Source organism: Gymnoscopelus microlampas (assembly GCF_963454915.1).
Source record: "Gymnoscopelus microlampas genome assembly, chromosome: 21".
NCBI lineage: Eukaryota > Metazoa > Chordata > Actinopteri > Myctophiformes > Myctophidae > Gymnoscopelus > Gymnoscopelus microlampas.
Window position 1 is genome coordinate 14,659,520 of NC_139958.1, and position 21,977 is coordinate 14,681,496.

At 39.9% G+C, this 21,977-nt stretch overlaps 2 protein-coding genes across 2 annotated transcripts in view; both read right to left on the minus strand.

Annotated features, from left to right (window-relative positions):
• The window catches only part of sez6l (seizure related 6 homolog (mouse)-like), a gene marked incomplete at its 5' end in the record, with an annotated part of 76,871 nt that extends 63,900 nt beyond the window's left edge, over nucleotides 1-12,971 (minus strand). Inside the window, one exon of the mRNA XM_084047108.1 lies at nucleotides 12,833-12,971. Coding sequence (XP_083903234.1) covers nucleotides 12,833-12,971 — 139 coding nt within the window. The remainder of the gene's footprint in view (nucleotides 1-12,832) is intronic.
• Nucleotides 12,972-21,303: 8,332 nt separating this feature from the next.
• The window catches only part of myo18b (myosin XVIIIB), a 49,325-nt gene continuing 48,651 nt past the window's right edge, over nucleotides 21,304-21,977 (minus strand). The window contains 1 exon segment of the mRNA XM_084047670.1: nucleotides 21,304-21,661. The gene's annotated coding sequence lies outside the window, so the exon portion shown is untranslated.

Genomic DNA, 21,977 nt, shown 5'->3' on the forward strand with positions numbered 1-21,977 from the left:
GCTGGCTTCTATGGAATCCAAATGACTGAAATCAGTCATGGTGACTGAGAACTTCAATCCATGCAAATTGTCTTGAAATTTCCCTCAAAGGCAAATCTTGGGATATCGCATTCACACCGTTGGGGGACGGGTGTCTGTCCGTCCGCCCGGACAGATGGACGGACAACCCACTGTGTCCACCAACCAGGGGACATAATGAGACAAACAGCTGTGCGGACAGATGTGCCCACACACCTGTGTGAACCGTGAACACTCAGCACAGATCTGTGAGAATGTGTCGGGATAGAAAGAGAGAGAGAGAGAGAAACGACAGGAAGAATGATGAAGAGACTGCGGAGAGAAATGGAGAGAATGAGAGAGAGAGAGAGACACAGATGATGCCATCTGCTCAGCTGAGCTGGTTGCTGCCTGAGTGATGTGCACAACACCTGCTGTTGTGACACCTCGCAAACAACACACACACACACACACACACACACACGCAGTAACACACACAGTAACACACGCAGTAACACACAAATAAAAATGCCAGCTGGCGTTTTAAATTGTGAGCGTGGAGGAGGAAGGTAGAAAGAAAATCAGTTTCGAATCTAAAACCAGCAGACAGTTAGAAATGGATGAAGACACATCATGGTAACAGTATACATTACATATCATTGTTGTCGGGCAGAAACCTCTTATCTCCATATTCTAACTTGTTTTTTTTTGTGCAAATTAACGCCCTATTAAACTTGATCGTACTAAAGCATCACACAAAAGTATCAAAAGTAGCAGATGCGACGCGTTTCAAATTTGTAGAAATGTCCCCCCGACAGACGATATCGTTGCTAAACCTTGTATCTCTATATTTTCTTTTATTGTGAACATGTTTGTCGGCTCGGACAATACCTGTAGGAAGTGTTGATAAAACGTGAATCAATATTCTGTTACCGCATCATTGTCTATTTCTCACCTCAAATATTTTCAAAAACATTATTGAATGTAGTGTAGCTGTTTAGCTGTAAACGATATGTTTTTGTGTTTGTTTACATGGCTGCCATGGTGGATATGGCACAAAATCAAGCAGTGCAGATTGATATGAGCCAGGTGCTCTGAGCCTTTGATTAGACAGCGGTCTGCATGCATGCGTTATTGAGTTCACCGGTCATTATTCAAAATGAATAGACTGATGAGTTCAGTGATTGACCCCAAACAGAATCAAGCATTCAACCAAGCCGTGTAATAAAAACACATTTAACCAATAAAAAGTAGCTCATGACTAAATGATAACATCACTGGAACACAGGTTATTATTTTCCATTTCCTGAAAAGCAACGGTTTTGGACATAAATGGTTTCCACCCGACAGTGACAACATACTTCTCGTGTCTACAGCCCCACACAGAACAACATTATTCTTATTTTGAGATATAGATAGATATAGATATAGTGTAGCTGAAAAATGAACTTATCAATATTGACTCAAGTTTTGCTTGTAAAGCTTTTTAAAGCTGCTATTTTTGGCGAAGACTTTTGGTGTAGAGGGAAAAAGGAGTGGGCCATGGATGGACCCCTGGAGGACCCTGCATGGTCACCCAAGTATATAGGGTTTCATTGAAATGTTTGGATTATTACAAACATATCAAAATCTAAATAATTTAGCATTCTCAGAGGATGCATCCATTGTATGAAGAATATACAGTTCCCCATAATAAAGTTCGTGAAAAGTAGACTTTTCTCACAAACACTCTCCTTTGATAGAGTTTGTAAGCATTATGAATTGTTATGATAATGTATGCCCCTCCGTGCATTAGCATAAGTAGCAGTCAGCACAACTCTGCACTCTCACCATGCATGAGACAAGGACCAAATAATGATGCCTTCTCTGAGCGCAACACACACACACGCACACACACACACACACACACACACACACACACACACACACACACACACACACACACACACACACACACACACACACACACACACACACACACACACACACACACACACACAGGGGCTGCTAGATTACTTCATTACACATGAATGATTACACCCCCCGTAAAATCATAATAAGTCATATAATTAATTTGACTACTTAACTAAAGCGATGTAACCTGATGATTACATTTGATGACTTTTTGGATGGCATAAAACAGCCTGCATGGGGTCTTAAAAGTTTTTCAGGCCAAGGACCCCTTAGCTGAGAGAGAGAGATGAAGCAGGGACCCCCACTACATATTGTATAAAATTGTATACTTCATGTATAGCCTCATAGACTTGTTTGACAGCACTGTCATCAGTGTATGTTGGATTCATGTTAATGTGTATTTTCAGACATTTAACCAATTAAACCATCAATACTTGGTAAACCTGACCTCTGACTCTGTACTTGGCCTACTCTTTTTTCCCTCTACACCAAACCTCTTTGCCGACAATAGCTTGTAGATCTGCTATTTTTGGTTAAGTGGTTAATGTAAAAAAAAAAAGTTCCTATCACACAAAGATTTTTAACTTTGAGGACCCCAGACCCCCTGTTGAAGACCCCTAGGGGCCTCTAGGGTTTACACAGGAATGCACATTGAACCACGGGAACCTTTGTGTTTCCAAAGCGGCCGCTCTACCTCCCTCCTGAGCCACACTGACAGTTATAGCAGACACTTCAATGGGATTCCCATATCAAAGGCAGAGACAGTGGAGCTGCAGCTTTGAAGCAAATGGGAAGTGAACTATGAGGTTTGTTTCATACAGCTCTGCAGACAGTCTTAAGCCATTAAGACCGGGAACGCGGCACCAAGCGCCGCGCTATGAGCTTGTAGATCTGCTATCTTTTTTTAAATCGTGGAAAATGTGTGCAAATCTTTGAATATATATATTTGTTTTTAAAGCAAACATTTTTAACTCAAATCTTTGCTTCTGGGGGGTCCCTGGATCAAAATATTTTGAGATGGGGGGTTGCGGCCAAATACCTATCATTTTGGGTGGTCCTTGACATGAAAAAGTTTGAGAACCACTGATATTATTTTGGTAACATACGTTTTTAAAAAAAAAGGATTTAGAAGACATTTGTAGAATCCCCAGAAGCAAAGATTTGAGTAAAAAATGTTCGTTTTAAAAAATATATATTCAAAGATTAAAAAATAGCTGATCTCCAAGCTCATATAGCTCGGTGCCGCGCTATGAGCTTGTATATCTGCTATTTTTTGAATAGCCAAAGAAATCTAAAATGACACAGATGCTTTCCCTGTCTTAACGGGTTAATCGCACCGATAAAGCTGTGATTAAGGACGACAATGAAAACATAAGGTATGTTCTGTACTCTAGTCTATATGATTTACTAAGACTCACATCCAGGGGTTCTCAGACCTTTTTCAAGTCAAGCACCCACAAATGAATATGTATTTGGCCGCGGAGCCCCCCATCTGAAAAGGTTTTGTGCCAGGGACCCCCAGAAGAGAAGATGTGTTAAAGAAATTCAAGATTATTCAAAATGTTTCAAACATTTTCGATATCTTTCAGAATTTTTCTAAAATAGCAGATATACAAGTTTGCAGCGCGGCACAAAGTAACGTTGTCAGCTTGTAAATATGCTATTTTTGAATAGCCAACGTATAAATGGATAAAGCGGTTAAAATGAGGTCAGCGGACCACACTTTGTGAACCACTGCTACAAGCTTCTACAAGACAGGCTATTTTTTTTTTTGCTATTTCATTCCCCGGTCCGCCAGGTTTGTTTGTGTGCCGAAGTGTCCCTGAGCAAGGCACTTGACAGCTAGCAGCTCCCCGGGGTGCTGTCTTAACACAGTAGCACCCAGTCGGTGCTGTCTTAACACAGTAATAATAATAATAATAATAATAAAAATGTATTTGTATATCACCTTTCATTACATGAAATGCAGCTGAAAGTGCTTTACAGAGCAAGAATAAAGCACAAGTGCTTAACAGAAAAAGTAAAAAATAATTTAACTAACGCAAAAAAAGAAAAGCAAAAGCATAAAACAACATTAAAATAATAGCAAAAAAGGCAGTGAATCAGGCAAAACACCCAAGGGTGCCATCTTAATACAGTAGCACCCAGCGGGGGCCACTCACTGCTCCTGCTAGTTAGGCTGAGGACGCAGTGATGAAAACACCCCCCAAGGACTGTGGGGACGTTATGTTATCATTATTCACAACTTCATAATTTGAAATTCATAGGTATCATTTGAAATTCAAATGCTGAAGTCGTGTTGACTTTCAAAAGTCCTTCAGCCATAATCTTTCAATGGCAACATGCGGTCAGAACCAGTGACTCTTAAACTTTGTCTTGTAGATCAGCTTAGTTGTAGCTTGCATATCATATGTTTTTTAAATAGCCAATTATATTAGGATTAAAGTGCTTAAACTGATTGTGATGCAATATTCACAAATTTTGCTGGGACTCCAGGCCCCACTTTTGGAGAACCACTGGTCTGAACGACTTAATATTTTTTAGTAGTATTGTTTTCAAGAGCACTTAAAGCAAGACCGAGGCAAGAAAGAGTGTGAAGTTTAGGGCAGTGCTACTCAAACTATTTAAAGTCAAGCTTGAAGATAAAGCCAACGCTAAAAGTGGGTCCTCAAGAATATAGCTCAGTGCCTGAACATAAGCTTGCACTAAAATCAATAAAATAAACATCACTATTGGGAATTTAGAACACAGAGACCAGCCTGGGTGAGAGGGGTGGGACTGAATTATGAACTAGACCGAAGGAAGGCCAAGGATGAGAGAGACCAGTTAACCCATTAAAACCAGGAGAGCATCTGTGTCATTTTAGATTTTTGCGTTTGCTATTCAAAAATAGCAGATATACAAGCTCACAGCGCGTCACTTCGTGCCGCGCTGCAAACTCGTACATCTGCTATTTTTGAACAAATTTATTTGAAATTTAAATCCTAATGGAGACCATGACCAAAATATGGTTCTATTTATCACCAGAAATGCCTCAATCTTATACGATAAATGGACGGAATCTCTGTCTGTACATCTGTCATTCGAGAACCGTCCCCACACCAAAATACATGTCAGATTTGATCGAAAGGCATGAACTTAGTCTCTGGCACTGAATGTTTAGAAGTTCCAAAGGTCAATGGTAAGAGACATGGAGAGGCTGCTTTTCGTTTTTTTGCCCCTACACTCTGGAACTCCCTGCCAGTCAATCTGAGAATGGCTGAATCAGTAGATATTTTTAAACGTAATCTTAAAACATATTTATTTTGCCTTGCTTATCGCAATGATTCATCTGACAGATATTCAGTGGGGTTTCTTTTCTGTTCTTTTTTTAAATAGTTTTCTGCAGATTTGACTGTCTTTTTAAGTCTTTATCTCTTTTTTATTTAAATGTTTTATTGTATGATGACTTTCTTTTTTGTGTAAAGCACTTTGAGTTGCATTTTATGTATGAAAGGTGCTATACAAATAAAGATCATTATCACTAGGGGTGTGCCGATACACTAATTTCACGAAACGATACGATACGATATTTGGCTCACAACTTCGATACGATTTCGATACGATACGATACGCACTTTTTTTATTATGAAAATATATGGAGGAGAAAAAAAGAAAATGCAAACAAATAATTCTGTTTTTGCATTATTCAGACATGCAAACTTGTAGCTTTTCAGCTACAATAGCCGTTTTGAATCCAAATAGTATGACACCTGACCCGAAAAAAAAACATGTTGTCACTCTTTTCACTTCGGGGCCGTTTGCATGCCTGATTATTATGATTGTAAAAAAAAAAAAAAAAAATAATAATAATTTTTTTTTTTTTTTCAAAAACGATATTTTTTTTCCCCAAAACGATACATATCGTCGCGAAAACGTATCGCGATATATCGCGGGACGATATATCGGCACACCCCTAATTATCACACCTGGCAAATTCCCCACACCTGCCATTTGATTACTTAGTCAGTCCACTTTCCACAGTCAGTTTGCACTCTCCACACATTCTCCACACGTTTACCACTGCACAAGGACTTTTCCACATGAGCACAAAAGGGATACAGACAGACAGACAGTTGCAACGGGCACTCTGACAAAGGGTATAATGGGTATTGCATAACAAGGTGTGCCATGAATTCCCTATTTGCATCGTTCCTGAGTAGTTATAGCCTAGTTATTTATAAATTGTCGCTGTCAGACAGAAACCTCATATCTCCACATTTCAACTTTTTATGTTTTTTGTTTCCATAAAGTAATGCCCTGCTTCACTTCATCCTACAAGAGTGTCACACAAAAGTTGCGTGTGTGCGTGGGGGGGGGGGGGGGGGGCATCTTAACTAAGAACATTTATTTTTTAATACATAAATTTGTCAAGTAATTACATTCAATTAGGTGATTCAATCGTTCAGAATGAACCACAAACAACTTTGGAGAAATGAGTCACTAATGGAACTTGCATCTTGTCCAATTAAATGACTCAACTGGAACTGGAACTAACTTGTTTGAATACCAGTTAAATCATCTCCAAACATTTCATGTCATTTCCATTTGAATCTGGCACTTATAAACATTCATGGCTGCCTAGAATGACAAACAGCGTGCCAAAGCAGACTGTGAAAGTGTCTCTATTCTGGGGGTGAACATTCAGCGAAAATAGCCGATGTACAAGCTCACAACGCTTCGCACCACGAAGCGTTGTGAGCTTGTAGACATGAAAGCACGAAGCGTAGACAAGTAGAAGTAGACAAACCACGAAGCGTTGTGAGCTTGTAGATCGGCTAATTTACCTGCAGAAACACAACTGGTTGCCCAAAACAAACAGTGAAAACACCATAATACAGCAAGAGGGCATAATGGTGTGCACCTGTTTCTGCAGGTAAACACCACCACACTACTCTAGTGACTGATAACTGCTGGTATAGAGCGAAATAATTGTTACTTTTATGTAAACACAGGGCAAAGTTACGTACTATGCCTTTTTAACCAGTGGTTCTCAAAGTGGGTTCCGGGGACCCCCAGGGGTCCTTGAGGGCGTTCCAGGGGGTCCCCAGCAATAATTTTAACCACTTTATCCATGTACAGTATACGTTGGCTATTCAGAAATGGCAGATATGCAAGCTCACAGCGTGTCACTTTGTGCCACGCTGTGAGCTTGTATATCTGCTATTTTTTAAACATTTTTGAAAAATCGTTGCTTTTTTTTTTTACACAAATCGTCTCTTCTGGGGGTCCCTGGCACAGAACATTTTCAGATGGGGGTCCGTGGCCAAATATATATCAATGTGGGGGTCCTTGACATGAAAATGTTTGAGAACCACTGATTTAAACATTCATGGCTGCCTATAAAGGAAAAGAAGGTGAAGGTTGCTCACAAATGCGATATAGAAGGAAATAGCTGCATGCAGTATACTGAGTGCTTCCCACTGCACAAAGACTCTCCTAATCTCCTTATTACTGCAAACGGCTCACTGCTGAGACTAGGTAGATACACACATAGGAATGAGGTGTAATTTCATTATAAAAAAATAATAGTTCGCTTCAGCCACACAATTTCCCCTATTGCCATTACAATGTCTATTGCTTACACCAGTGGTTCCCATTAAGACCTGAGGCCGATATTAATTTCTTCTAAATCCTAACATTTTTCTGAAAAAAGTATGTTTCTATGTCAGTGGTTCTCAAACTTTTTCATGCCAATATGTGTTTGGCTGCGGCCCCCCATCTGAAAATATTTTGTTCCAGGGAGCCCCCCATACAAGATTTATGATATACATTTTCTATATACATTTTCACATTTTGGCCCGGACCGCTGGCCTTGCGTTCCGGGCACCTAGGCTCATAAGTAGCCTGACAGCGCACCGCGGGTTTGAGACCCGTTCCACTGGTTCTGGTCTTTGCTGCATGTCTCTCCCCAGCTCTCTTCCCATCTCTCTCCCCCTGTTTTCCTGTCCATCTCTACTACAGTACATACTACATACTATAAATAAAGGCAGAAAAAGCCCCTAAAACAAAATATTTTTCACATTTCCCTCCAGATTTTCAAAAAGCATATATATATATATACATATATATATATATATATATGTATATATATATATGGGGGTTAAAGTGGTTCAACTGATTTTTATGTTATATTAAACACATTGGCTGCCAGAGTTTTCTCTTTTTTTTTCTACAGTAGACTGCCAGACTTTTTCAATGAAAAAAAAAAAGTACTCAGGAGCCGAGATACAGAATTTTTAAGTTTTAAGTTAACAAGGAAGTGGATGGGAGTTTAAATCTTCGAAAAATCATATCTCCTTGGTCTTTGGGTCAAACTAAAAAAAAAGAAAAATTCAAAATAAAACGCAGATCTGCGTCTTTGGCAGCCTGCGTGCTAAGGGGCTCAATAGAACGCAGATCTGCGTTTTTGGCAGCCAATGTGTTAAAGGACGACTTCACCCATTTTCAACCATTTTCAATTATGTCATCTTGACATAATTGCTCCTCACTAATGCCCATGATAAAATGGCACAATTTTGTCTACCCTGTCTGTGTCTCAGAGGAGGATAGTGGACTGTTCCGAAACCCGCCTACCAGTGACATCATCGATGGTAAATCCAAGCTGATAGAAACTGCAGACTTTCTATTCCTGGAAAGTTAGCATGCTATAATGTTCTCGCGTTCAATTCATTTAAAAAAGAAAAAGGTGGAATCTTGTTGTTTTTTTCACCTTATGCCTAATGATGATGTCACTGGTAGGCAGGTTTCTGAAGTGTCCACAGCCCTCCTCTGACACACAAACCGAGTAGATTTTTTTTTTTTTACCATTTTATCATGAGCATTAGTGAGGAGTGAGACCAATTATATGAAGATAGGTTGAACATGGGTGAAGTCGTCCTTTAACTAATTTAGCTGGGGACCCCCTGGAACCCTCTCAAGGATCCCTGGGGGCCCCCGGACCTCTCTTTGAGATACAATAGCTTACTCTACATACCACTTTTTCAATACAGTTATGAGCCCAAGCATCCAGAAGTAGAGTATGGACAATGAATATATCCAACCACAAGAAACTCCAGAAGAATCTCCTCTGCCATGATGACTCTGAACTTCACTCTTTCTGCCCCCCCCCCCCCCCCCCCCCCCCTCACCCTGGGGTTCTCACAAATAATAAAACCCCAGAAGGGAAACTGATTCAAGACAGGAGAATGTCAGCCATGCAGAAGAAATTGGCAAGGTGATGTGATGGAAAGAGAAAGACTGACTACGCCTGAATGACTTCTGGACTGACAGGAGAGGAGAAGAGAGGATAGGAAAGGAGAGGAGAGAGGGGAAGAGAAGAGGAGAGGAGAGAAGAGAAGAGGAGAGAAGAGAAGAGGAAACGAGACGCAATGAGAAAAGAGCAGAGAAGAGAGGAGAGGAGAGAGATAAACAGAATAGCAGAAGACATGGATGCTTTTCACACACATATCTTACTGATAAAAACGTGTTTAGAACAGTCAGTCAATAAAACAATTCTGTATGCTTTCAGTGGTTACAAGCTCACATTCACATTGTTATACAACAGGGGTTTCCTTTTCATGTCGAGGACTTCCAAAAGTATATGTATTTGCGGACCCCCATCTCAAAATATTTTGTTCCAGGGACCTCGAGAAGCAAATATTTGAGTTAAAAATGTTCGCTCAAAAAATATGTATGTATTCAAAGATTTGCACAAATGTTCAAGATTTTTCTAGAATAGCAGATCCACAAGCTCATAGCCCGGCACGAAGTGACACACTATGAGCTTGTATATCTGCTATATTTGAATAGCCAATGTATAGAATAATACATCAGATCTACCAGCCTATAGCGCGAAGACATGGATGCTTTTCACGCACATACAGTATCTTACTGATATAAATGTGGTTAGAGCCATACAGACAGTCAATAAAACAATAAAACAAACTATGTTTTCAGTGGTTACAAGCTATACAACTTCCCAGCAGTTCTCATCCCCCCCCCCCCCCCCCGCAGCCTGGCTCTATGACACTAAAAAGCTCTGCGGTGAGATCTGATTAAACGCAGTCAGGCACCAAGACAATTTACAATGCAGGCATTTAGCAGACGCTCTTAATACAGAGCGACTTACAGTAAAGCAAGGTAAACACGTACATGCATCAAATGCAGAGAGACAGTGTAGTGCCTCAGTAAACTATAGGATCACAGGAAAACCAGGAAACTAGTTATCACTCTAAACAATACTGTCAAAATAATAATCTACACCGTTGCCGTTGGTCTTCAAAGTTTTTCAGGCCAAGGACCCCTTAGCTGAGAGAGAGATGATGCAGGGACCTCCACTACATATTGTATAAAATTGTGTTGCAGATTAAACTTTTCCACAGATTTCATAGATAGCTTCATAGACTTATCTGACAGCACTATCATCAGTGTTGTGTTCATGTTTGTATGTGTGTTTGTTTATTTACACATTTTTTGTTCTATTAAGATTTTATGAAAGATGCTTCTGAACGTATTGCTAGTTTGACCACTTCAAATGCTCAAATCTTAAAATAACAACCAAAAATAGCCGATCTACAAGCTCTCAATGCGTCGCAGACACATTGAGAGCTTGTAGATCGGCTATTTTCACTGTGCAACATGCTTCCATAGAAGACACGCTGGCTTATGGAATCCAAACTAAAATCAGTTGTGGTGACTAATCCATGCACAACAACAAAGAACAGACATTGATCCCTATAAGCCTAGTCTGGTAAAGAATCCCCAGTCAACTTGGTATACAGCCCGTAGTACTGTAAGGTTTAAGTGGTTGACCGCTTTCAACCGGGACGGCCCTATTTTGAGCATATCACCATTTATTTATTTATTTATATCATATCACCAATTCACCATCAACATTTATTTAAATATACAGATCTACAAGTTGTGTTTGTGCATGATGATGACACTGTTGTATAGGACACATATGTCTTTAAATGGACAACAGCCCTGCTAAATTCAACAACGGCCCCTTTGGTAGAAAACACTCACTATGGATTCTCAATACACTTAAGTCATCACCTGCATTTTGTTAGGTCATGACCCTATCAAACATGTAAAACAGCACATGTAATCAATCAAGCAAGCAATCAAGCAAGCAAGCACGCAATCAATCAATTAATCATTCATCAATGAATCAATCTGTCTGCCTGTCAGGACATAGAATTGGATCTAGAATTGTTGATCTACTATTTTCTGTTCCTATTGTAGCGTAAATAAACAGTGTGTCATTAGTTGTTATCTCATTGGTCCCTGCAGCCTGCTATTATCATTTCCTTGGCTCTCGGTGGTGATATGATATAAATATGATGTAAGGTTACATTCACTCCATGAGTTCATAGACAGTAAATGGATGAGAAATGATTGAGCTGGGAACCACTGACTGATTCATATACGGTATACACATATAGTCACTGTCTATTTATATTCTCTGACGCACACGCACACACACGTTTTTATTACTATACTTGTGAGAACAGCAACATTTTTGGACGCTGATGTTTACATTCTTTTGCTTTTTTTTAACCATGAGCCTGAAGCCGAAAAATTGCAGATCTACAAGCTCCCAACGCGATCTACATGTATATGTACAAGCACACAGCAACTAAGTTTAAATGAGGCTTATCTCGATATCTCTAATCCCTCAATTAAATGTCTGATCCTAAACCTTAACTCCAACCTGGACCTTTTTTCTTAATTGCAAATGTATCAACCATAATAAAACAATGATTTTTCTTTGTTGAGGACCAGACAAAATGATCCTCCTCAAAACGTCTATTACTGACATTTTACTATACTTATGGGGACATTTGGTCCTCACAAGTATAGTAATACAAACAAACAAACAAACACACACACACACACACACACACACACACACACACACACACACACACACACACACACACACACACACAAACACACCCCACACACACACACACACACACACACACACACACACACACACACACACACACACACACACACACACACAACCACTGTTGCGAAAGAGAGAGGAGGAGAGAGAGAGAGAGAGAGGGAGAGGGAGGGAGAGAGAGGGAGAGGGAGGGAATTTGAATGTTGGTACACAAGCCCTCTGGCCTCTGCATTCCAGCATCCATCCATCTACCATCCATCCATCCGGCTCCCACGCACACAGACATAAGTGCACAGGAAGACTGACCAGTTCATTGTTAGGCTATAATATATACTGCACTGTACTGTACTGTACTGTACTGTACTAGCATGCCATGCAACACGACTTCAATGAACACAAACAAAACAAGCCAATTAACATTCACACTTCTATGGACTCCTGTGTGCTTTCATTTCTTCATGAGAGACAGAGACAGAAGAACCACACAAACAAACATCCAAACACATGGGCCTCCTATTCCTTCACATTCACAACATAGTTACACACTGCAACATAGTTACAGTAATACTGCAACATTGTTGCTGCCTTGCTTGGAGAAAGCTCAGATGGACAAATATATCCCACACATTATTAACATAAAGTCATTGTTACACTGCAACATTGTTGCTGCCTTGCTTGGAGACAGATCAGATGAACACAATGTATCCCACACATTATTAACAGTAATTATAGCCTTGGATCAAGGCTGTGATCAATACAACATAGTTACACTGCAACATTGTTGCTGTCTGCTTGGAGGAAGCTCAGATGAGCATAATTCACACATTATTAACAGTAATTTTAGCCTTGGTAGTCTTCTTAATCCAAGGCTATAACAGTTATGGGTATAATAATCTTGGATGGGATTATTATTATTATTTACCTTGCCCCTCAGTGACTTAACAGTAATGAATATGATAATCTGGGGATGGGATTATTATTATTTACCTTCATGCCCCTCAGTGACGCCGATGATCATCATCCACAACAATCCGACCCAGAAGAGCATCGCTGACAATGTGCTCTCACTCCGGAGGGTTCGGATTCGGTTGTAACGGTTTCGGTTATAAACTGGTGGTGGTGGCATGGTACCGTGGTGGCGACAATAACAACAACAAGACCAGCGAGCTCCAGCCAGCCAGCCGAGCCCAGGTGGCTTTTTTAAATTAAAATGATTTAAAAAAAATAACCCGAGGAGAAATGATGTTCCCAAGATAATGTTCAGTGACTGAACTGAACTGGTGGAGTCTTCCTTCCTTCCACGCTGGCTGCAGGGCTGTGGACCCGGCGGTGGGCGCACTGCGGTCCGGGTATAGAGCCTGGACGAGGTGGTCGGTAGAATATGTGGAGGATCACTGGGAGCTCATGTTGTTACAGCATTATCTCCCCTTGACTGAACTCCGCGAAACCAAACGAGCCCCGTTATGGCTCTGATCTGTCCTCTGTGCATGCTGATGCTCTCTCTCTCTCTCTCTCTCTCTCTCTCTCTCTCTCTCTCTCGCTCTCTCTCTCTCTCTCTCTTGCGTTCTCTCTCTCTCTCTCTCTCTCTCTCTCTCTCTCTCTCTCTCTCTCTCTCTCTCCCCCAACACACGTGCACTGAAAACTTAATCAGGCTAGCAGCATAATGAATGATACTATGAGGCACTGTGATGAAACAAGAAACTGACAGAGTGTGAGAGCAGCGTGATGTGATGTCCTCAAACCTCCTCATGTCAACGATCCGCTAATTGATATGTATTTGGCCACGGACCCCCATCTGAAAAGGTTTTGTGCCAGGGACCCTCCCAGAAGCAAAGATATCAGTTAATTTTCGCTTTAAAAAATATAAATATTCAAAGATATGCATACTTTTTCAAGGTTTTTCAAAAAATAGCAGATCTACAAGCTCATAGCACGGCACTCGGTGCCGCGCTATGAGCTTGTATATCTGCTATTTTTGAATAGCCAAAGCTAAGTGGTTAAACATTATAGTGACGCTATTAACTCATTTTGCTGGGGACCCCCTGGTACTCCCTCAAGGACCACTGGTGGTCCCCGGACCACTGGTTGAAAACCACTGATTTAGGCTATTCATTTATTTATTTATTCAAAATTATACATTTATACTTATAAATGTATAAAGTGGTTAAACTGATTGTGATGCTATATTAACTACTTTTGCTGGTGCCCCCACCCCCCCAAAAAAGGACCCACTTTGAGAACCACTAGCTGAACCCAAAGTGAGTCAGTGAGTCATCCTACAGGCTCTGTCCATGGTGCTAAAAAGGAGAAGAGTTAAAATTTAACCAGTGTCTATTTCAGCACCATGGACAGATGCTTACTTATAGAGCATGTAACCATAGTAGGCAGATGTTGTAGTTTGTTTTCCAGTTCAGATTTTAAAAAATCACACCCTGTGTGAAGAGAATGGTGCCTATCCTGAGTTCATTTCATTAAGCTATTATTAGCCTAAGACTGGCCCCCAAGTATTTTTACTCAATTTAGTAACTTTCAAGTGCTTTGACTTGAATGAGTTACTTTTTACAGACTTTGATGACTTTAAAGTATTTTTACTCATTGTAAGTACTTTAAAATGTTTCTACTGACTTTTACGTGTTTTTACTAATTTTAACATCTTTTACGTATTTTTACTAATTTTAAGTATTTTTACTCAAAAGTGTGTGTGCGCGCGTGTGTGTTTTGCACTCCTGTTTGTGTATAATTATTAATTAATTATATTATTATTATTAATAACTGGTTGCATCTTTGTGTTGCAATCAGCCGCAGCTGTTGAGGTCATGCTCAGGTCGTGCTCAAACATACATACGGACAGACACACACACACACGGACAAAGTCAGTCCTTGGAGTGGCTAGCACCACTCAAAAAAGAAATACCGCAATGGGAGCATAGAACATTGCTGTATATTCTTTTCCTTTTTTTAAGACCTGAAGCCGACTCTACAAATGTCTTCTAAATCCCAACAGTATTTTGAAAAACATATGTTTCTATATCAGTGGTGCTCAAACTCTTTCATGTCAAAGACCCCCAAAATTATATGTATTTGGCCGCCAACCCCCATCTTAAAATATTTTGTTCCAGGGTCCCCCAGAATCAAAGATTTGAGTTTTTTTAAAATCGCTTTAAAATAATATATATATTCAAAGATTTGCACACATTTTCAGATTTAAAAAAAAATAGCAGATCTACAAGCGTGTAGCGCGGTGCCACGCTACGAGCTACTATATCTGCTATTTTTGAAGAGCCAAAGTGTAAAATAATAATGCTTTTTAGCTCAAATCAAAAAATTACACAGATGCATTCCTTAATGGGTTAAAGACTGAACTGGAAAACAAACTACAGTACATACTCTGCCTAGGGTTTCATGTATATAATAATTTGATTGGTCTTGTGATATAAATGAATAAAAACCTTTTTGATAACAAATGGGGGGGAAAAGCAGACTATTAAGTAACACATCAAATTAATAACAGGTGTGTTATTCATGTGCCATGAACATAGTCAACAGTATTGTCAATGCACATTGACAAACCTGAATCTAACTCACCTGTTATTAAAGTGATTAGCTGCAGCTGTGGTGTACTATAAGGTCAGTCTGATGTAGCCTGCCATGTTGTTACCTTGCTGTAGTTTTTAACGATCTGAGTATTTTGTGCCAGGGAACTCATAAGAGAAAATAATTCCAATTAGCAGATCTACAAGCTCACAACACATTGGCATGCCACGCACGCTTATGGTAAATTCAGCTGGGGACCCCATAGAACCCCCTCAAGGACCCCACCTTGAAAACCACTGTTCCAGGGGTCCTTGGGGTATGGGGGGGGGGTTCCAGGGGGTCCCCCAAGTAGTTAACATAGCATCACTTTAATTAATCATTTTAACCACTTTATCCATTCATACGTTGGCTATTCAAAAATAGCAGATGTACAAGCTCAGCGTGTCGTGCTGCAAGCTTGTCCATCTGCTATTTTTGAAAATATTTGAAAAATATTAATATGTTTGGACATTTTTGAATGTTTTAATCTTCTCTTCTGGGGCAACACATTTTCAGATGTGGGGGGGCGGGCGTCCGCAGCCAAATACATATCAATTTGGGAGTCCTTGACATGAAAACGTTTTAGAACCACTGCTCGAAACAATCCCCTCAGTATCCTAATATCATATCAATAATAAACAATACACAGTATCCCCTCAGTATCCTAGTATCATATCAATAATAAACAATAAACAGTATCCCCTCGGCCTCAGTATCCTATACTATCACATCAATGAGCTCTTGCAGTTTGTCTGCTGTGACCAGGCCCAGTGTCCTCTGGCTGTCTGGATGTCATGACACATTACATGACATTATATTACATGACATTACATTTCAGGACATGTCCCTCCCATCCCTGCACTGTAGAACACAACCATCAGGTCAGGGGTCTTCAATGTTTTTCAGGCCAAGGAGGACCCCTTAGCAGAGAGAGAGGGAGAGAGATAGAGGGAGAGGGAGAGGAAGCAGGGACCCCCACTACATATTGTATATAATCATGTTCATAGATTTCATAGATAACGTCATAGTTGTTTGACAGCACTAGCATCAGTGTTGTGTACATTATGGTTTGATTTTTGTTTGTTTGCATGTTTGTTTGTTTACACATTGTCATTTCTATGTTGGATTCATGTTAATGTATGTTTTCAGACATTTGACCACTTAAACCCTCAATACTTTGTAAACTTGACATTTGATTCTGTACTTGGTCCGCTCCTTTTCACCTCTTTGCCAAAAGTAGCAGATCATTGTTATTATTTTTATTCACAGCTTCATCATTTGAAATTCAAAAGGAATCATTTGAAATTCAAATGCTGACTTTCAAAAGGCCTTCAGCCATAATTCTTCATCAGTGACCATTGCTGTGGTCTGAATCACTTCAGTCTATTGTGTTCCGGTTTGGATCAATGGGACTGACATAGTATTTACTTTAAATTATTTTTAAAGGTATTTTTTTAAAGAAATAAATACCATGCCTTTATTTGTATTTGTTTTAAATAGTTATATTATCAATAAAATCATAGTGGGTTTTTTTTTGCTTATCATGGCACACCAGTGGGCCCTGGGCCACAGGTTGGGACACATCATCATCAACAATATCATCATCATCAGCTCTTCCTCCTAGCCCCTCCCCCTCTCCATTTTAGCTCCAATGTCTCTTCTTCTCTCTCCCTCCTCACGATTGGTTCTAGTATTTACACACTGCCATCCTGTGTGTGTGTGTGTGTGTGTGTGTGTGTGTGTGTGTGTGTGTGTGTGTGTGTGTGTGTGTGTGTGTGTGTGTGTGTGTGTGTGTGTGTGTGTGTGTGTGTGTGTGTGTGTGTGTGTGTGTGTGTGTGTGTGTGTGTGTGTGTGTGTGTGCGTGCGTGCATGCGTGTTCTTTGGAGATAAATGTGAGTGAGAGGGGATAACACTGCAGCGCACCAAGCTCACTGACAGCCTGCTCTCTCTCTCTGTCTCACTCACTCTCTCTCACTCTCTCTCTCCCTCTCTCTCAGTCTCTCTTTCTCTCCCTCTCTCTTCGGTCTCTCTCTCTGTCTATCTCTCTCTTCAGTCTCTCACTGTCTATATCTCTCTTCAGTCTCTCTCTGTCTATCTCCCTCTCAGTCTTTCTCTCTGCACTACAGTATTTGTTGGTATATTATTTTAGGTTGGGGGGGATGGGCAGTATACGGTTGATAAAGTGGATTCTGATCTAAAAGAGATTGTTTTTATATAACTTGTGTACTGTATGTCTCACTATGTGCTGGATACGGTAGGGGAAGTGATAAATATTGTGCCCCGCTAACCAGCCTGTCTCCCTGGCTGTACTGTGTAGCAGCGTGGGTAGCATGTAAGGTGTTAGATACTCTATGATCCTTTTCACTGGAAGAAAAGGATCTTTATAGAGCTAACCCTTCTCTTTAGATTCACCGGAAGAAAGATCTTTACAGAGCTACAGTAACCCTTCTCTTTAGATTCACAGGAAGAAAGATCTTTACAGAGCTACAGTAACCCTTCTCTTTAGAGTCACTGGAAGAAAGATCTTTATAGAGCTACAATAACCCTTCTCTTTAGAGTCACTGGAAGAAAGATCTTTATAGAGCTACAATAACCCTTCTCTTTAGAGTCACTGGAAGAAAGATCTTTACAGAGCTACAGTAGTAACCCTTCTCTTTAGATTCACATGAAGAAAGATCTTTACAGAGCTACAGTAACCCTTTTCTTTAGAGTCACTGGAAGAAAGATCTTTATAGCGCTAACTCTACTCTTTAGATTCACTGGAAGAAAGTCCTGAACCAATACAGATCTAGTAGAGTGGAGATCTTCATAGACTAAACCCTTTAGATTCACTGGTTAAAAAAAGCCCTGAAGCAGGGCAGATCTTTAGCTAAACCTTCTCTTTAGCGTCACTGGAAGAAAGCCCTGAAGCAATACAGATTTTACTTTATGAAATAAACATATGTCACAATTACAATAAAATACCCACCATAATCAAAAGGATAAGACTAACAAGATTACAGCTTGTTTCCATTGTGGTCCTTTAGTATGAGGTGTTTATGAGGTCATGTAGTGTGTTGATGTCTGTGATTCTGTGATTTCTGCCAAACGTTTTCATTTCAATTGAGATGTGTTTCGCCGCGGACCTCCATTTGCCATGGTCCCCCATAAGAGAACATTTGTAAAAAATAAAATGTTTATTGGAAATAGCCGATCTACAAGCTCACAATGCATCGCAATGTGACACGTAAGAAAATATAGGGCATAAGTGTTTAAAAAACACATTATTCATCCATGAGGAACATTTTAATTGTATTGAAACTCATGCTTGATTTTCAATGACCCTTTCTTCAGCAGAGAGTAGAATTAGACTTTAGAAGCAACATTGTCAAGTGGTGTAACTGGGTTGTGTCAATTGGTGTAACCAGTGTTTTTCATAAGAATAGCGACACCTGCTAGGCCATTAACCCATTTAGACCTGAGGCCGATTCTAAAAACGCCTTCTAAAAAAGTTCGAGAAAGGTTTTCTGAAAAAAATAAATATATATTTATTCAAAAATTACAAAAATGAGAAGTGCAGGGTATTTGGCACTTCCTTATTGGCTTAATTTTAAAAAACGGATACTTGCTGGCTGGTTCATCAACACAATAGAAGTGAGATGTCTGTATGTTGTGGTTGTAGGAATAAACATGTTATTTACATCAAGAACAATGATTCATCTCTCATAACGAGCGGCCCTGCAGTAGGCTAATTATCTCACTTAATGAAGGAGCCTGAGAGCAGGTAGGGGAACTGCACCCTCTAGAGTACGCAGCTTTTTATTATTAGACTATTGTTCCTTTTTTGTTTTTGTACATGGCTGTGTATATATGGGTATGTATAGGAATATGCATACATTTGTATAAGAATGTAATATTTGTGTGTGTGTGTGTGTGTGTGTGTGTGTGTGTGTGTGTGTGTGTGTGTGTGTGTGTGTGTGTGTGTGTGTGTGTGTGTGTGTGTGTGTGTGTGTGTGTGTGTGTGTGTGTGTGTGTGTGTGAGAGAGAGAGAGAGAGAGGGGGGGGGGGCATGCATAGAGTGGAAAATTCTATATATTGATTTTGCGAAGTGTTATTTACAGTATGCTGTTGAAATCAGAGGTTGTATTTCCATGTTACAAGTTTTTGTGTGTATTGGTGTTTTGAGAGAACAGTCTTGGCTTTTGGCTTCTTTCACAGTTTGTAAATAATAGTGTTACCTGATTTGTGCACTATAGCTTTACTCATCCAGTCCATCCAGCAGTCTTTGAATCACACTGGTTTTATAGATGCTGCTAAAAATAGCCGTGATGGCCTCAGAGGATCATCTATTGCGATATTTTCCTTAAGCATAATATTTCCGCCTATTGGGTAGAAACCTTGTATGTATATATTCAATATTTATAAAACCCACAGACTCACTTAAAGGACGACTTCACCCGTTTTCAACCTAGCTTCATATAATTGGTCCTCACTAATGCTCATGATAATATGGTACCATTTTTGTCTACTCACTCTGTCTCACAGAGAGGAGGGCTGTGACAGTTCAGAAACCCGCCTACCAGTGACATCATCGACAGAGAATCAAAGCTAACGGCAGCCTTTCTATTCCTGGAAAGTTAGCATGCTATAATGGAAGCCATTGTTCTCGCGTTAATAAAAATCTAAAAATCTAAACATTTGAATCTTGTTTGAAAAAGAAAACGAAGCATTGCGACTCGCTGTGAGCTTGTAGATCAGCAATCTTTCGCTACTTTCGTGTGACACTGTAGTATGAGAAAGTAGGACATTCATTAAAAAAAAAAAAAATCTAATATGGACATAATATGTCCCAGCGTCATTGCCCCAGCGGTGGCAATGACGGGTAGGCTGCTGTCCAGGAACAGACGCTTACATTCTGGTTCAAACAACGTTGAAGGTCACAGTCAAGGTCAAAGTCAAAATGAAGAACCGATGATGGGCAGATTGACCATGAATATTGGTGGGAAAAGGTCAGCAGTCTGCCCTCCCGAAGAGGCAATTCAATGTGGGGTCGAAAAAGGTCTAAAACAGGGGTCTTCAACATTTTTTCAGGCCAAGGGCCCCCTAGCTGAGAGAGAGATGAATCAGGGACCCCCAACTACATATTGTATAAAATTGTGTCGCAAATTAAACATTTTCATAGATGGCTTCATTGATTTCTTTGACAGCACGTCATGTTGGATTCATGTTAATGTGTATTTTCAGACATTTAACCACTTAAACCCTCGATACTTAGTAAACTTGAAACTTTCACTCTGTACTTAGTCTGCTGTTCCGAGCCACTTTGCAGAAAATAGCCGATCTACAAGCTCACAACGCCTCGCGTGAGGTTGTAGATCTGCTATTTTTTTTGCTAAAGTTCTCCTCAGAATAGAAATGCTAGGGTTCAAGTGGTTAATGTAAAAAAAAAATCCTATCACACAAATATTTGGCGGCCCCCCTGTAGTAACTCTGAGGACCCCCTAGGGGTCCCGGACCCCCTGTTGAAGACCCCTGGTCTAGAGATTGTTGAGGAAGGGTTTGGTACCAACCAGGTACAATGGTTTAACCACTTTACACCTGCCCCACCTATTTTGTCAAAGAGTTAAAAATGTACTTTTCTCTACTTCAGTACTATGGACAGATCATGAACAAAAACATGAAGGATAATGTTCTGCATATTTTTCATAAAGAGAAAATGTGAATGATGTTTCAGTACCACAAGAATCTGCCAGTTCTATTCATATCCGGTTTCATAATAACCCACAACAAACATTACAATATTACATAACATATAATACGGATCTACTTGTGTGGAGGATTTCCTAATACAACACGTGCAACCTATACAGTTGAAGGAGTAGACTATTATTCACAATGTTTTATTCTTTTTTATTATTATTCATATACAAACAGAACCGATTGATCAGAAAATGCAGTCTTTCTTAAGTGTTTTGGCCTGAGAAGAATATCTCTTTTCTTTGGCTTAAAATAAAGTGTCAGCAAAACAATACACCCAAATAACATCCTCATTGACTTGCAAGACAAAATGTCTTGAATAATGCTGATCCAGGGTCAGTGTTGACAGTGTTTTTTCTCTTTTCTTTGGCTTAAAATAAAGTGTCAGCAAAACAATACACCCAAATAACGTCCTCATTGACTTGAAAGACAAAATGTCTTGAATAATGCTGATCCAGGGTCAGTGTTGACAGTGTTTTTTCTGATGAATCCTGGTTCAAGCGCAGGCTGTGGGAACAGAGAACACACAGATGAGTGCATATTATTGATAATAATACATACAATTGATCAGTGTTGCCAGGTCCGCTTATTATGGTTAACCATCCGAAAAGGGTTTGTGCCAGGGACCTCCCAGAAGAGAAGATTTGTGTTAAAGAAATCCAATTCTTTCAAGATTTTTTTTTCTTCAAAAAAGAGCAGATGAACAAGCTTGCAGTGCGGCACAAAGTGCCAACATCAGCTTTTTATTAGCATCCCTATTCTGGTGGCAACATTCGCAGAAAATCGCAGATCTACAAGCTCACGACGTGTTGTACTGCGATGT